This window comes from Arvicanthis niloticus, chromosome 2 (genome assembly GCF_011762505.2).
Source record: "Arvicanthis niloticus isolate mArvNil1 chromosome 2, mArvNil1.pat.X, whole genome shotgun sequence".
NCBI lineage: Eukaryota > Metazoa > Chordata > Mammalia > Rodentia > Muridae > Arvicanthis > Arvicanthis niloticus.
Genome location: NC_047659.1, coordinates 37,811,259 through 37,829,551, shown reverse-complemented (window position 1 = coordinate 37,829,551; position 18,293 = coordinate 37,811,259). Strand labels below are relative to the sequence as shown.

General features: G+C 36.0%; 1 protein-coding gene across 4 annotated transcripts in view; it reads right to left on the bottom strand.

Annotated features, from left to right (window-relative positions):
* The window catches only part of Tank (TRAF family member associated NFKB activator), a 74,418-nt gene that overhangs the window by 22,636 nt on the left and 33,489 nt on the right, over nt 1-18,293 (bottom strand). For 2 of the 4 annotated variants that reach the window (XM_076928816.1, XM_034496802.2), the window contains exons 3-4: nt 5,553-5,664; nt 3,834-3,952 (exon numbers count right to left, since the gene is read on the bottom strand). The exons of 1 other annotated variant lie outside the window; for it this stretch is intronic. In XM_076928816.1, the coding sequence (XP_076784931.1) occupies nt 3,834-3,952; nt 5,553-5,664 (231 nt within the window). The remainder of the gene's footprint in view (nt 1-3,833; nt 3,953-5,552; nt 5,665-18,293) is intronic. One more of the 4 variants, XM_034496803.2, reaches the window with a different exon arrangement.

The window sequence follows — 18,293 nt, the reverse complement described above, 5'->3', positions numbered from 1 at the left end:
AGATCAACAAAACAACGGACAACATATGCTGGTGAAGCTGTAGAGAAGAGGAACCCTCATTCGCTGTTGGTAGGAATGTAAATTGGTGGAGTCATTCTGGAAGCCAGTTTGGAGAGTCCTTAAAGAACTAAAAATGAATCTACCATATGATCTAGTCTAACTCCTTGGCATATGCCAAAAGGACTTGACAATCCCCTGCACAGACACTTGCTCAGCAGTGTTCAGAGCCACCATATTCACAATAGCCAGGAAATGGCAACAACCTAAATAGCCTTCAAGAACAAATATGGATAATGAGAAGTGGTACAGATACACGATGGCATACTCTTCAGCCCTAAGAAATGAGCTCAGGGTTTTCAGGTAAATGGGTAGCCCTACAAAAGATTATACCGAGTGAGACAACTCAGACCCAGAAAGACAAACACTCCATGTTCTCTTTCATCTGTGGTTCCTAGCATCGAGTCCTCAGAAAGGAGTAGAAGACATGGAGTAACCACAGAAACCAAAAGGACAAAGGAACCACAGTGTGTGGGAGGTGAGGGGGTAGCAGGATCCAGATGATATGAAGTAGGAGAAGGAGTAACAGGGAGTGGGTCTGGGAGGGAGGTGGTTAGTACAGAGGGAGAAGGAACAAGGACACACAATCAAGATGCTTGAGAAAGAAAGCATCAAGGAGTTATATTATTTTATATTTACCTAAAATTATACATGGTTCATAAGTATATGTGCACACACACACACACATATATAATGTATAAAATAATATATATATAATATAGATATTTATTAAAGAAAGCTAAGCCTTTTGTGCTGATGGTGCTCCCCTCAAGAACCACAGACTAACACTCAACAACCCAAGCACCAGGTATAAGAAACCCTCCTTTTGAAAGGCTGGCAAAGTCCTTGATTCTATCTCAGGGGTTGACAGTGGGTTCCCTATGGTTGAAAACATCTCACACTTAAGACACAGGACTTTGATGATTAGAGCTGGATCTGATCTGAAAGTCTCCTTCTTGTTCTATCTTCATGGTTCCAGAATATACTATGCAAGATGTTACAAAGAGATGCAATTAAACAGCTGTAATACAGATGAACCATGACAATAACAGCATGACAAGATACACAGAAAGGTGCAATAAGTGGCACTCCCATGTCAGTGGCAGTCAACAGTTGTCTAACTTAATTTTCTGATACACAGAAATTGAGAAAATAATTTTTGGTTTTATGCTGTTAATTTTTGAGTAACTTTAGAGAAACTAGTTATATGGCAGTGTAAAGCATATGTAACTACCGTGGTGAACAAGATGTGAAACTCTCAAAGCCCACTCAACAGGAGGAAAATCATGCCTGGTACTGCAAATCTATTTAGCTTCTGGGCTAGTGAGGTCATGGACCTTAGAAAATAATCTACTATTGCTACTTTCTTAGACCAGAGTAATCCTTACTACATTGTAAATCTTATCCTTATACCTACATACAAGTGTAGCTAGCACCCCAAATCAAAGAAGCTTCTCTTTACAGCAAATGGAAATCAACAGAGAAAACCACACTGGACACAATGCAGAGATAAACAGATAGTGGGGAGCCGGGGAGCCCAGTCCCAATGGATACAGCTACATCACTGTTCCTTCATCTATAGGGAACATAATGAAAGAGTGGAAAAATTTTTGAGAACTAGAATACCAGGAGGTTGGTGAGAAAACTCTAAGAGCCAGAATACCAGGAATTCAGGTGTGAAACATCTCTGCTAAAAATGGCTGCATAAACAAGACAAGAATAATGGCAGTATCAATGGACATTAAATTGGGAGGGAAAATCTTGTGAGGTCTCACCCTAGACAAAGAACTATAGGCACCTAATGACTATTGAGAGGTATCATTAGCTTCTCTCAGTGATAAGCACCCTTATTGGTTGTTCAATGCAGAATGGTCATCCCTGAAACCACATATACACAAACAACAAAAATGGACTCAGAAACTACACACACACACGCACACATACAAATTATAATAGTAATCAAGAAAAAAGAGGTTATTAACTTGAGAAAGGGGAGCATGTGAGGGGCTCAAGGGAGGGTAGTTGGAAAGGGCTGAAGACAGGAAAAGGAGGAGAGAAAGTGATGTAATTCATTTTAATTAAAAACATTTTAAAAAGAAAGATAAGTATGACTATAAAAAAGAATAGATTTCTTGTCTAAACATTCAGTTTCCACTAGCCCTTTGGATCGAAGATAACATAAAAGAAAAAGAGATATTCAAAATTCAGTTTATTTCTATTAAATGGTTACAACACAAGAAATGAAATTCATGAGCTATAAAAAGAATTAAAATATGGCTATCACATAAATCTCTCTTGTGTTACTGACAAGGATGATGATGATGATGACAAGTTACAGAATTTCTATTTATTCCTTACCCAGCGCTTATTTCTTTAGACCGTGTTCCATGGTCTGTCCACAAATACAGTACAATTGGTGCAGCATTATTAATTCTTTGGAAATAAGCTAGCCAAGCAAAGGAAGTTGAAGGGAAAAAATAGAGAACAATTTAAACCTAGGATCATTTTTCTTACTATCTAACTCAGTTTAGAGTTTTATTACTTTGTTAAAATGTATACTTCATTAAATGTTTATGATTTGAGGGGAATGGGGAACTACTAGGAAGCTTGGAGAAAAAGCTCTGCAGAGCTTTTATATGTCACTGTGAGGACTGGAGTCCTGATCCTAGTACTCCATAACAAGCAGAGTGCCTGTGTCTATCTATAACCCCAACACTAAGGGAGGTAGAGGTAGGATGGCTGGGACTTGTTGACTTTCAACCTAGCAGAAAATGCATATCCCAGATTCAGAAAACACTCTACTTCTGGGTCTGGGGAGATGGTTCAGTGGTTAAGATCATTTGTTGCTCTTTCACAGGACCCAAGTTTGATAGGTAGAGTGATAGTGGAGGACACTTGGTACTCTCTCCTAGCTCTGTGAGCATGTAACAGGCACATATACCTACATATACAAAGAGCATACTAAGATACAGACACACACCAACAAACAAATCTTTAAAAAAACACTAGGAAATATGAAGCTTAAGGATTATTTTAAATATAAGTAATGGTATTACTTATATTTAATAGCATTACTTATATTTAAAAGGATATAGGAGGATATATCATGTTTGCAGATATAGAACTTTGTTTAGAATGCTAGTGGTAGGTGGCTGGAGAAAGATGGCTCATTTGTAAATAGTGTATACTGTTCTTGCAGAGGACCTGAGTTTGGTTCCTAGCACTTTCTCTGCATAGCTCACAAGCAACTGTAACCCCAGATCAAGAAGATTTATTGCATTAGACCTCCATGAGCATCTGCATACATGTGCATATATCCACATATAGACACACAGGTATACATAATTAAAAATAACAAAATAGAGGCTAGAGAATGATAGCTCAGTGGTTATGAGCACTTAACTGCTTTTATAGGGAATCTGTGTTTAATTTCTAGCACCCACATGGTGGCTCACAACTGTCTGTAATTAGTTCCAGGAGATCTGATACATCTTCTGAACTCTGAAGGCACTGCATGCATATGGTGCATACATAAAATTAATTTAAAAAAATCTCTTTAAAAAATTCAGTGGTGAGTCATTGCCTCATGAAGAAGAAATGAAATATATTGTACATTTGCATTTAAATGCTAGTTTTTGCAGACTCAATCTTAGGGGTGAAAAAAATATTGTCCTTCTTCCCATATTCTACTCACTCAAATTGTGCAAGCATATAAACTAAATCTATAACTCTGTGAAGCCTGAGCCCTTAAAAATGAGACTGACAGCACTTCCTACCTTTGATTGCTTATCTCTCAGTGTTCCTAGTTTCACTTTATCATGTGGTTCATCAAGGGTCAAATTATTCTTCCTTCTGTCACTGCCTTCAAGCAAAGGTACATAGCCATAACTGTTATCTGCAAGACAAAACACTTGTAAATCAGTAGAAAGCCCTGGAAAAATAAGTGTAATAAAATGAAGACAGGCGTGGAGGCCCAAGTCTTTAATCCCAGCACTCCGGGAAGCAGAGAGAGGCAGATCTCTGTGAATCTGAGCCCAGCCTGGTCTACATAGTAAGTTCCAGGACAGCCAGGGCAACTTAGTGAGACTTTGTCTCAAAAACAAAACAAAACCATAACAACAACAAAACAACCAACCAACAAAACAAACAAAAATACAATCTCAGTAATTTCAAAGAATATATTGTAAGCTCTAGTTTTATAATAATTTATGTAATATTTACCATGGTAAGTTGCCCATTTATTGAGTTTTTTTCTTCCCACTAAACACTTATTTTCCCATAGGCCAATGGTAAAATATATATAACTTAGAAAGGTAGAATTATACTTCTTGCATTTCCTTTACTAACAGTTAGACCTTAGAGCTTTTTTTTTCTGGAGGAAGGGGAGTGCTGGGATGTACTAGCCGAGTGCTCCACTCCCAGGACAATTAAGCTTTATAGATCAGGTTTTAGGTCTGTAGTTCTTGTTTAGGACAACTACTTAAAAAAAAACCCTCCATGCTTATAAAAAATTAGAAAATATAGTAATGACAAAAAGTACGGGGAAAAAGGTGCTAAAGACTAAGATGGTGATCATGTATTGACTGCAGGTCCCGGGATCCAGCACCCTCTTCTAGTCTTGGAGGATAAGAGGCACACACCTGGTGCAGACATATATGCAGGCAAAATATCCATACACATAAAATAAAATAAAATAAAATAAAAATTAAAAAACCCTATTTTTAAAATTCTATAATTTTCATCACTGTTGAACTATTCTTGGCATTGTGGTTTATATTCTACATTTTTCTTTCCTACATATAAATTCGAACAAGAATGTTTTTCTGTACACATGAAGAACCTTAGTTTGTTTTTATATCTTGCTGTCTTTATTCTGTGGCACATCATGAACCTATTTCCTGTTGGTAGTTAACAGTCATCACTGCTTTTCCTGGCTACACAGTTGTTCACTGTAACTTCACTTCTGTACATTCTACCTTTTTTGATTATTTACTAGTTTGTTCAAAGGACATTTAAAGGGAGAGACAACTAGGGCAAGGAATGAAAGACACGCACAGAGCTTCTGCACCCTTTCTGGGCTCAGGACATGCTCAACTATCTGGGACCTCGGGTGCTTGTTTTGATTTCTGACCTCTAGAAATCTACTGTGATGTACAATGTATGTACATCTTCTAGAACTTGCACACATTGTCTTATAATATATTCTTATGGCTTCTATTTTTCAACTCAAAGGCATATACATTTTAAAAAGCCTTTTGGTATTTACTGGCAAAGTACTTTCAGGGAAGTTTTAGCAACCCAGGATTCCAGCCTACAGAATATTTGAATGTCCACTTCCTTATTTCCTATAAGTTTCAATTAAACAAACATAATGTATAGCTGCACTATGGTTCTTGCATCAGAACTAATAAAAAACTAACAAGATAAAAAAGAAAAATTCAAATTTTATCTCTTCTTTAAAAAGTTTCCAGAAATACATAAAAAAGAAGAAGTACCTCGACTAGAATCCACAAGAAGCAGCTGTGATTTTAGCCTGTCAATAAGAGTTTGTTGAAATGACAGCTGTTCCTGTTGCTCGCGTATTCTTTGTTCATAGTTCTCAGTCTGCTGACAAAAAACAAAACAAAACAAAAACAAAAAAACAACAAAAAAAAACCAGTTAGCCTGATACTCACTGACAGATGCATTTACTGTCTATTAATAAGCACAGGAGCTGCCTGTCCCACCAGGTAACTGAAAAATCTATTCATGAGTTACTGACTCCATTATAGTATCAGTGACTTAAAACAATTAGAGCAATATACAACTTTTAAAAATTATCTTATTTAAAGAAATTCCAGTCAAGACACTATGTTTTCTTGGTCTTTGAGTAAAGATAAAAATTATAATTTGAAATTTAATACTTGTAAATAAGAAAATGCATGAATGATAAAGTATGTGCTATATTAAAGTTATGCTTTAAAAATACAAACCAGTCTTAAAAAATAATTGTAGCAACATTTGGTATGTACTAGATGTTTGAATTTTTTTAAAGAATTATTTATTTATTTTATGTGAGTACACTGTTGCTCTCTTCAGACACACCAGAAGAGGGTATTGGATCCCATTACAGATTGTTGTGAGCCACCATGTCGTTGCTGGGAATTGAACTCAGGACCTCTGGAAGAACAGTCAGTGTTCTTAACCACTGAGCCATTTCTCCAGCCTGATGTCTGATCTTTTCAATTGACTAAATCAAAAATTCACAATTCATGAAGTTGTATTATTTTCAGGTCTTAAGTAAGCCTAAAGTTCTTTATAAATTAAAGATCTGTTCCTTATGTCTCAAATATAAATGCAAGAAAGAAAAAAAACCCTCTATATTTACTAAAATAAAAGATGGACTTTTATGCATAGGACACTGGTAACTGAGACAGTGGGTAAGGAACCCAGCGGGCATGTTAGCTTTGTGTGTTACCTGGGAGCAAGCAGTCTTGTATAACATCCCCCATAGAACTTCACAAACAATGTTAAATATGTTTATTATTATAAACAGAAGAAAGAATCAAGGATAAGTCTCAGCCTTAGAGAATTCAAGCCCTAGATATCTAAACCTAGGTCCCAACAAAGTCTACAGAGCCATGCTTCTCTTATTTTATTGGCACCCAAGCTGCTGGAATGAGTGGGCAAACTGACTACAAGGAGGAGGCAAATGTAACAGCTAATTCATAAAACCTTAAAAGTGTCTGGCTACCTATGTTCTCTGAGATGGAAGAATCAGCAATATGTTATGGTCTGTCCTATGCTTTATGCATTTATAACATCTTTGTTTCAAAAAACTTAAAAGTCTTCATAACATAAACAAGTAATTTTAATAATTACCCATTTTTCCACTATATCTGGATAGGTGCATATATCCTTGAGCAAGTAACCAGGCTTAAAAAAAATCCTAGCAAATTAGAGATAGGCTAAGAATAAGTGTCTAAATTAAATTACTCAACTCTCAGACCATTCTTCATCTATTATGCATATTCCCCAACCTCAGTGAAGAAACCAAAACACCATGTATGTTCATTTGGAACCAACTCAGAACACTTCTGCCAATTAATTTTCATCTTCTCTCCAGCCTAAAAACACATTTCAGCACATCTGTTTATATTGTATTATAATAAGTAATGCTGAAATGTATTAAATAGCTGGGAAAGTTAATATATCAGGAGCCATTTCACATAAAAGTTCTTGAGATGTTTGTTAAATCAGATGATAATGTATTATAAAGCCAAGGCAAAAATCTTTTTGCATAAAAATTAATATGCTGAAAGTGTAGCTAGGCAAATAGTGGAGCTATGGTCCATGTTCTTCTGGACTTTTCATGGATTTATCGTATTCTAATATGTCTACATGTCTGACCAGCAGGAACTATTTGTTACTGTAATCTCTGGTGTCACAGAGTGTCTAGCATATACTGAGATGTTCAGTGTATGTTAACTGAATAACAAGCTAATTAGATTGTTAAAGAAATATCTAAGAAATTGATGTGCCTTCAAAAAATGACGAAGGAATGGAGGGACAAATGACCTTGCTTTTGATGCTTGAAACTAAGTAAAACACATTTAGGTTTTTGTTTAAATCAAAGACTATGTTCACTGCAAATAAACAAGTAAATAGCATGAAATATTTTTAAAAAAATCAGAAAATTGATGCACAGTCACATTAATTTAAAAGTTACTACAATAATGAAGCAAGTGCATTCCAGTACTATCAAAGACCCCACAAACAGAAAATTCACTAACAACCACATTGAAAATGTACAACAGTAATGTCTTGTCAACACTTCTGTACAGAGCACAGACATGACAGCTAAAACAGACAGAAGAGAAGATGCTTTTGACAGCCAGTGTGTGTGAATGATTCTTTGAGTCAGATGGCAGCAACAAGTTACCAACTAGGAGATCTGCATGACAACTAACCATCCATCTGTATCAAACACCATCTGGCCAAGATGACTCTGGCTTCTGTGTACTTGACACTCCTTCTAATTCCAAAGACTAGCAAAACAAGTGGTCTATCAGAATCTAAGAAGTAAACAGGTACATAGGTACTTGTGTCATAAAGGGTTGTGTGTTCTTTCTTATTGTTCACCAGCAAAACTGCATGATGGAGACCAAATACATACCACCAATTTATCAAAAAGGGTCATCAAAATATACTATAGACTACCATGAATAAAGCAAAAGCCTCATCCTAAGAATTATTGTGAAGCTGGAGAGCTGGATCAGCAGTTAAGAGCAAATGCTGTTCTTGCAGAGGACCTGGGTTAGGTTCCCAGCATTCATAGGAAGCTCACAACCATCTGTATTGCTAGTACCAGGAGACTCAATGTCCTCTTCTGGTCTCTGCAGGCATCAGGCATGCACTTGAAGCACAGGCACATACACAGACAGAACATTCATGTACATGAAATAAAAATAAACTAAAAAGAAGTGTTCTTTTATTAGAGCAATTTTTCAGTCCATTCTCTTCAAAGCAAAGATACCATATTTCCAATAATTTTGGACATACAGCTGTTCAAGTTTTCATGAGTTTCATAAATATTAAGATAGAGTTGTTAATTGAATTTCTTCTAGTTGCAGACATTGGATGCTCTAATTTTTCACATTTTCCAAGATGTTTACTTCCTATATTGGGAGAAAACTTCAAATATCCTTAAATCATCTGTAATATTCTCCACTGGTCAACTATTATTTGTTCTCATCTTCAAGAATTAATCTAAAACATTCTGAAAAAGTACAATGGCTTTCTTCCAGTGATATTTTACTAGAGAATTTAATAAGTGTTGTGTGGATAAAACATACTTTTAATTTAAAAACATTTTAAACTGCTCCAAGATTAGTAGATATGAGATCTTTATTAAAGGCTCTGCTTGCATAAAAAAATGCTCTCAACAGAGAGCTCTACAGTTCATGAAGGAAAATAAATATTATTTACACCAATATACAGCAGTTTAGACAAAAGCTAATAATTTATACACAATCTATTTTTAAAATCCACCACAAAACTTTGGTAAACTGAGTTATCAATTTTACTTTCTTTTTAAGATATACAACCATTCTTTGTGTATTTTAATAAGCTCCCCACCTCCACCAACCAGATACTAGGATTTAACTAGGATATATTGAGCTGGAAAAATCAGATTATCAATTTGATTCTCTACTGCTAATACTGTCATCCATTTCTCAGCATAGTAAATGGTAATGCAGGGGTGGGGTGGGTTAGGTGAGGGGGAGGGAACACTCTTGCCAGGAGTCATAACAAACATTCCATTCAACTGAAGCTCAGACTTCCTCTGGGCCATTTTGGGCTTCTGATGCCCTTAAGCAAACAGGCTAAGAAAGGAGTAACAATGTTAGGCAGGGTGACTGAACCAATTACAACATGGTGAAATTGGATTGCTTCTCCACAATGGAAGTAAGAAAGATTATGTATGGAGTACAGGAGACCCTTTAGAATGTCACTTGGTGCTACCATGTCCTGTGAGTACAGGCCCTTTCAGCAATGAAGGTATGGAACACTCCTTCTGGAAAACAGCCAAGAGCTGCTGAGGTGATTGCTGAGGGTGTAGGAAATACAGAATGGGTAGTAGAGGAAGGTACTTATAAATACCAGCTAAGGCCATGTGACTAGTTGTAGAAATGAGGACAATAGTTGACATGAGTGCTTCTGTCATATTTTGTAAAGAATGCATTTGTACAGATATTTATATTTTTTACTCAATTTCTTTATTATGTTATCATTAAATATCAATATCAATTAAACTATTAATATTAATATCAATTAAACTATTAATGGTTATACATGTAGGTTTGAGATATGCATAAATTTGAGAATGTCCCTTGAGAAACATGGCCACCTATTCTAATTTTTAAGATGTTATATTTGATCACACTGTGAACCCCAAGATTGTGTTATTTACTGAAAAAATCTTTTCTAGTTGTGGTGTGGCTCAGCCTTAGCAGACACCTTTAATCCCAATGAAGATAAAGTTAGTTTGTAGAATGAAGCATCCATGTTTGAAAGTGATGCCTAATTGAGTGGCAGACAAAGTAATGAATCAGAGAAAGATTTGACAGAATAGGCTATGCCCAACTCTCATGAGAAGAGGAAAGGGAAGCAACATGAAAGAGAGCCATGTAGAGAGAAAAAGAAGAGAGGCAGTTTTAGTGGTAGAGTTTTACAGATATGGGTTGAAGAGAGAACAAGCTAGACACAGATAGACAAAAGGAGCCAGAGAATAAAAAGGAACCAAAAGATCCAGAGAGATAGTTAAAAGTATGAGGTAAAGCAGAGCAATTCAGGAGAAGCCCAGAGATGCCAGATTGATTTTTGTTAGCTGAGTTGAATCAGCCATCCAGAGATCAGAATGAACTAGGAAGGGGTGAACTTATTCAGCAGTAAGTCTCAGAGGCTGAAAACATTCTGGGTATAGATAGATTGTATGGAACCTAGAAGCTTCTAGACTAGGCCTATATTAGAGACAGAGGCAATAAGTCTCGGAAACAATTACTATAGGAGAATAAAAACTACTTTTACAATAAGGCATTTGTAGCTGGTTGGTTGAAGGACAGTTAAATCATACTGCATTAATTATGACCTGGTTAAGCTGGGCAGTGGTGGCACACGCCTTTAATCCTAGCACTTGGGAGGCAGGGGCAGGCGGATTTCTGAGTCCAAGGCCAGCCTGCTCTACAGAATGAGTTCCAGGACTGCCAGGCTTACACAGAGAAACCCTGTCTTGAAAAAAAACCAAACAAACAGAAATTATGACCTGGTTAAATATATAATGTTTGCGATTATATGTGTTTGGGCATAATTATGATCTGGTACTGTTTTCATTAGGAAATTAATCAAAACATAAGGAGATGTGATTGTGTCAGGTTGACAAGGAGTGGACTTGTGATGGCTATTCTTGATTGTCAACTTGACTATACTGGAATTAACTAATCCCAGAAATAGAAGGGTGTATCTGTGAGTGAGGTTTGCCTAACTTGAAGTGGGAAGATCCACTTCTTATCTGGATATATGAGGTGGGAAGACACACATTTAAACAGTCAGATCTTTTGAGGAAGGAAGACAGGAAGACTCATCTCTAAAACTGGACCACACCTGCTGGATAAGGACATGGAAGAACAATGCTCTTTGCTTGCTTTCTCTGGCCTCACTATCAAGTCCATTCCATCACTGGCATTAGAACCTACGTATTCAGGATTCTAGTGTATACTGAAGACCAGATGAGGCATCTTGCTTCATGGACTGAACAACTTACTAGATTCTTGGACCTTCTGCTCATAGGTAGTCAGTGTTGTATTAGCTGGACTACAGCTTGTAAGCCAGTCTGTGTATTTATTCTATAAGTTTTGTTACTCTAGAAAACACAGACCAAAACACTTTATAATCCAATTTTGGTTACTCCCCCCCCCACACACACACCTTTAAGATCTTGGCTTTTATAAGAAATAAAAATAAGCATGGTATGGTGGTGCAGACCATTGAATCTAGCACTGGGGAGGCAGAGGTAGGCAGATTTTTAAGTTCAAGATCAGTCTGGTCTACATAGTGAGTTCCAGGACAACCAGGGCTACAGAGTGAGACCTTGTAGCAAAATAATCTTTACTGGATGATCAAAAACTGGCAAATATGAAATACTGGTATATATTAACCTTTTCACAAATGTTAGATCTCTTAAATAACAAGTAACAAAGAAGTATCTACATACTACTTAGAACTGTGGGAGCTGTACATTGAAGTCTCTACTGGATTAATGGAGTTGGGTCACTGTAGAATGCTCTTCACTGGCAATGTTTTATGGTATAGTCAGGATAAAAAAAATCCATGAAGACCCTAAACTGGTAAAATGACCAATGTGTAACTTTAGTCTGGGAGAATCAAAGGCATGTCATCTAAACCAGGAGATCTGTAGACAGAAAACATGGGTGCAGGATTATCTAGAGTCTTGAGGGCCCAACTTCTACCTTAGAGTATATAAAAGATAAGACATGGACTCAAAGAAGATTCTCATGTTCATAAGTTTATATCTGCCCTGCTGGGTTTTAGATAGAATCTGTTATCCCCCTTTCTACCCACTGGTCCCTTTTAGAATGGCTATGTCTATCCTATACTTGTCTTATCAATGATTTTTAAAATATTTTTATTTTCCGTGTTTTGCTTGCCACCTATTATGTGTATCATGTGCATGGTGGCCCTTGCAAGACATTTAGAGAGGTCTAAAAGTTTTAACAAAACATTTCTGAGGATTAAAATATTAGAAAAAAAGTGTAGATATTTTTAATTATAATAAACAGGAAATTATTTTATGGCTCAGAACTGACAATGTCTATAAAGAAGTAAGATTTAAAGCAGAAACCACCAGCAATTACTTTATTTTAATACCAGTAGCTTCAACAACAACAACAAAATACAATAAAATGTGTTATCTACTCTACACAGAGAATATATTGAGGAATAAGAGAAAAAGAAGTAGAGTGTTAAATAATGAGATTATTGACACCTTAAATAAAAGCATTTTCTTCTTGGTTATAAAGCTTTTAGTGCTATTAAACGCAGACATACTTATCATTTAATAAAAATACTTCAAGCTGTATTTTTTGTCTTATGTGTATGAGTGTTTTGCCTGCACGTGTGTATGTGTATCACATGTGTGCCTGGAACCTGAAGAGGTCAGAAAGAATATCAGTTCCCCTGAAACTGGAGGCATACAAAGTTGTAAGTTGCTATGTGGGTTCTGGAAATCGAACCTAGGTCACCTGAGGAGCAATAAATGTTAACTGCTGAGCTACGTCTCCAGCCCCCATGAAAGTACTTTTTATATTTATATTTTGAAACAGGGTCTTTAGCCCAGGTTGCCTCAAACACATTATGTAACCAAGGATAACCTGAAACTCATCTTCTGGCCTCCATCTCCTAAGTGCTGGGACCACAGGCATGTACTATCACATCCTGTTTATGAAGTACTAGGGATTGAACCCAGGGCCTTCTCTACTTGTAAACTATTCTACTACCTAAGCTACGTCTGCAGCCCATAGAGGTACTCTGTACAAAGTAGCACCCATAAGAAAGTGCTTCTTTGCTTCAGATGAGTTAGTGCTAGCCATTACAAGTGATTACTTATTGTAGTATACTGATTGTCATAAAGTACTACCGAATATCTTGTGATTTTAAAAAAAAAACAATCAAAACCAAATTTAATTTTATTTGTGGCTTTTACTTTAGCTTCATTGGTTACTCAACACAGCTCCTTAGCAAATTGGATGGCTTTAAATATCATTCATCAGTCACCTTTCCTATCAGTATTAAAAAACAAAAAAAACAAACAAAAAAAAACTTATGGACTAGCACCTGAGCAATTCTTGAATTAAGAAGATTGTTTCCTTTCTATGCAAACCTGTGAATTTTTCTTTAATCAACACTGAGAAAAAAAAGATAATTTTTTTACATATTTCTTTTCAACAAAGAGGTTAATATTTTCTGATTATATAATGAAATGACTCTTAGGACAAGGAGTTGAGGTCCACTGTAGAACATTTTCTACAGCCCAATATTTATGTTTTATAAATTTACAAAGTTCAAATGTTTTGTTTTATTACTGACTCTTCTCTTGGAATTACTGAGTTGGACTTGGTAATTTATAGAACAAATGGCCACATATGAAAGTCTCCAAAATGCTAAAACATAGATGTTGGCAAGAGCCTTGTCTGAGAAACCTAGGAGCAAGCTGACCCTTGGCACACTAAGTCAGAGGGAAATGGTCTGCATAACAGACATTTCCACCTCAAGGACCTAGGAATATGCTATTTCTTAGGACTTAAGGCTTATTCTGGTCCCATATAGTTTTCTAGCCATTCTTCCTTACCACTGTTCTCCCTGGTGATCTGTTAAACAAAACACTGTATTTGCTTATAAACATGGTTTAGTGGTTGTATAGTATCTCTGCATATATTTGCGTCTACACTCTGCATCCCTCCGAGCTTCTTGCAAGCTCTTTGGGTTCCCTTGCCCCTTTGCTGAAACTCACACCGTAAACTTTACATCTTGTTTCATGGACTGAGCTCTGCTATCTGCAGCACATACATATTTCCCCAGAAAATGTTACAGGGAAAGTTAAGTTGAAAAAGATAATAAGCAAGGTCAAAGTATGAAACCTAGTGTCAGAATGGTTGTTTTATTATACTACAGATGATGTAATGGCTAATAAATTTCAATATTAGCAGATGATGCATCACTTTAAAATAAGGACAATTATATTCTTTCCCAAGGATACAAATATTTCAAATAAACCTGTGTGATATTGCATGAATTTACAAGGATTGAACAATGAAGTAGTAGATGGGAGAACAAAAAGACAACAGTACCATCCTAGCCTATCATTGTCAGTAATGGACCATCCACTGATATGAAATGCAAGACAATTATATCACTCACTCTCTTCAAAACTGCTGCTATCTGATTGATATTTTGGTCATTCTTTCCTATTCACATAGCTTCTCTACATCCCACTTAGTCTGACCATCATTCCAGGAAGTGTTCTACTTCCTTAACTCATTCTAGCTACCAGCTTTTATGACTTGAGAAGACAAGAAATTCTAACCATTAATATAAACTAAACTGACGATACAATCTTTTCACTCTTACATTCTATGTCTAAATTTGTTCTTTCCCTTTATAAAGAGCTCAGCCTCTCTCCAGCTTTTGTTCTTAGAAGCATCTTTCTAGTTTTAAGCTCATGTCTCAGAGCACATAAGTTTCATCACTTCTGTTGGTACTTAACTTCTTTCACTCTCAACCCTTTAATTTAGCATCTTAATGTATAAGCACCACTTAACTTTGTATCTTACCTACCTAGTTTTATTTAGCTGCTGAATAAAAGGACCAACAAATATATAAACTGTTATTACTAAAAACTCAAAATAACTTGATTAACATATTTTTTCTTATTTCTTACCCAATGTTATTTCAGTATTTTAACCCTCAGATCACTTTATCTAGTACCTGACATTAATTTCACAGGGCCTCCCTTCCTCCCCCTCCAAAAAAATAAACAAAAAAATCAACACTCTTAGATGACAAACCCTCTTTTTTCTATATTCACATTTTTTTCACTTGTGCGAGTGTGTGTGTGTGTGTGTGTGTTGTCTTCTTCTCTCCAGTCCTGAGACATTACCTGTTTTCTATTCCTGGTTGATTTTTAACCTAAGCTCTCAATTTCCAGAAGCAAACTCACTGGTTACCTTCTTCTTACCTACTTTCTTATTCTTTAAATATCTTCTGCTCTGTATGCTAGGCTCAGTACTGAACAAAACAAAGTTTCAAACCTCTCACACCTCATAGGGACTTCACTTTGTTAGTAGACCAATATGTAAAAATAACAAGAACAACAAAACTCTCTCTCTCTCTCTCTCTCTCTCTCTCTCTCTCTCTCTCTCACACACACACACACACACACACAACTTGATATAATGTAAAACTCCCTGTTTCTTTTTCTCTCTCACACATACATCCCTTGATATAATGTAAATCTTTCTCTCTCTGACACACACACCCCTTGATATAAAACTCTCTCTCTCTCTCTCTCTCTCTCTCTCTCTCTCTCTCACACACACACACACACACACAAACACACAAAGTAAGCAGAGCTTGAAGAGTAGTAGAGATGACTTTTAAATACAAGCAGTCCCTTGAAGAGATGGAATCTGAGGAGAGACCTGAAAGCAACAAGGAAGCAAACCATGGCACTATATAAAGGAAAACCACTTTAGGAATAGCAATTGTAAAGGCCCTCAGGAAAGAATATGATTTGAAAAATCTCAGAAAACATGTGTAATAGGAAGACTGTTAGAAAATAGAGTAGCAAAAGAAAAAATATCTATGTGTGGCTAGGCTAAATGTGTCTCTGTACTGAAATCTCAAAGCCAACAAGGTCACCTCTTAATCCTTCTAATCCTTTCAATAGTCCTACTCCCTGGTAACTAAACATTAAAATAAATTGAGCTAGTGGGGGACCCTTCTTATTTAAACCACCACAGTCTCCAAAAGAACTCCTTGTAAGCCTACAGAACTGAACTTATATCTACTCATCAGATGGTCCTCCACATGTTCCAAAGGTGTACACCTAAGCATAGAACTGAATTATGCATCTCATTTCTTATTTTTTTACACTCAAACTCTACCTTCTTCACCACTCTTGATATCAGTCATCAGCATTAAAGTAGTCATTCTAAAGTCATTCTAGAGTTTATTACCATCATCTTCATAAGTGACCTACATTCAGGTGCCACTCGTTTTCCATTTTAGCTCCTAAATAAATTTTAAATTTATTTACCCATTTAATTTACCCATAAATGCTACTTTAGCTCATTTTGAATTCTTATAATGACTGCTATTCATTTCTTTCTTAAGGCAAGGTGCAATAAATGAGAATACATACTTAGTATTCAATATATGTTAATAAAGGTTTAATACATTATAAAAATTATTAATATATTATTTTTAATTAATGCTCATATTGGAATTTATAAAGTATGACTAGATGATTGCCATATTTTTATATTACTTGCACTTAGAACACATGTAGCATGTCTTCAGTATGTTTGCTGAGCTCTTTGTCAGTGTCAAGACAGTTCTAAAGCATATAATTTTCAGTAACTTTTGACTGAATAGAGATACAATACACACTAGTTCGTCACATTCCTCATAATGAGTTTGTTATTTTTGCAGCTCTTTTCCTGTAATACCTAATCCTTGTGAATGGACTGATAGGGCCACCTAGTAGGGCATTCAAGGCACCAAACATTCTCTTACTCCTTGTTTTACACAGCCAAACAGACACAGGCACACACACACACAACCTGTGTCATGACCTGATCCACAAGAATGAATTAAATGCCTTTTCTCTGGGTCACAAACTACCTGCTTGATTTTTTCTGTAACACCTGATAATAGTCAGATAATAACCATTGGGCCTCATTGTTTTTAAAATTATATATGAAATAACTATTTTATTATTTATTTGAACTTTTAAAAGTTCCTAAAAGCATAAACAATGTTTCACTTTAGTATCCTCAAAACTTCATCAAAGCTCCAATAACACAGACTCCCAATAAACATATCAAAGAAATTCATCAGGCTACCATGCATTTAAAATACAAGAACAGAGTTTTCTTTATCCATTCTTGAATACTTGAAAAACCTTAACCTAAATTCCCATTTCCTTCTTTGAGATTCCTGCTGGTGTGAGCAAAGGCTTCTTCCATGGCAGAAAGGGATTAAACTGGGAGGTAGAAGAAATTTTGGTTTCTGTCTTAATCTAAAAACCTCTAAACACTCTTCTTCCCTAGTTCCAAGTTACCCTAGAACACAAATAGAACTGTTAAGTCTTTTAATGAACCTAACTGTAAAGCAGGAAGAATAAACCCTGGGTGTTTTTAATTTTTTCTCATCTAAATAATCCTTAAAGTCTCTGTCATATCATGCCCCCTTTCCTTCTAGCTACCTAAAATGAGAAGATTTAGAGTCTTTAGTTTACCCAACAACAGAATATTCTTTTGCAAACCAAGGGAAGATACACAAAGAATAAAGCACCTTCTGTAGAATTCAGGGAGGTATATACATAAAGGTTTAATAGTAGTTGTATCATCTACAAAGGAAGAAATTGTATAGTGACATTGTATTTATTGAAAGAACAAAGGATTTTATGGTTAGCATTTTTTTTACTTCTAATTTTATGAAATAACATTTTCTTCATATCTGTATGTGTGGTATGTGTGCATGTATGTTCATGTTTGTGGGCACATGTGCAAGTATCTGCCTATAGACTCTGCCTGAGGTTGACACTGAGAGTTTCTTCAATCACTTTCTACCTTATTCATTGAGGCCGGGTCTCTCAATTGAGCCTTAGAGGTTGCCAATGTGGCTAGTATGATTATCTAGCTTGTTCTGAAGATTCCCCATCTTTACCTTTCAAGTGCAGGTAGACCAATTACAGGTAGACCAATATGCCCACCCAACATTTACATGGGTTCTGGGGAATCAAATCTGGTCCTCATGCTTTTATGACAAGCACTTTAAACAACTGAGCTATCTCTCTAGCTCCTCAAGAAAATTTTTAACCAAAGAAAACAATGTAAGATCCCCTATCTCCAACTGTCAGTGGAGGCATAAGCTAATAGTCCTCCTCGTAGATCTTT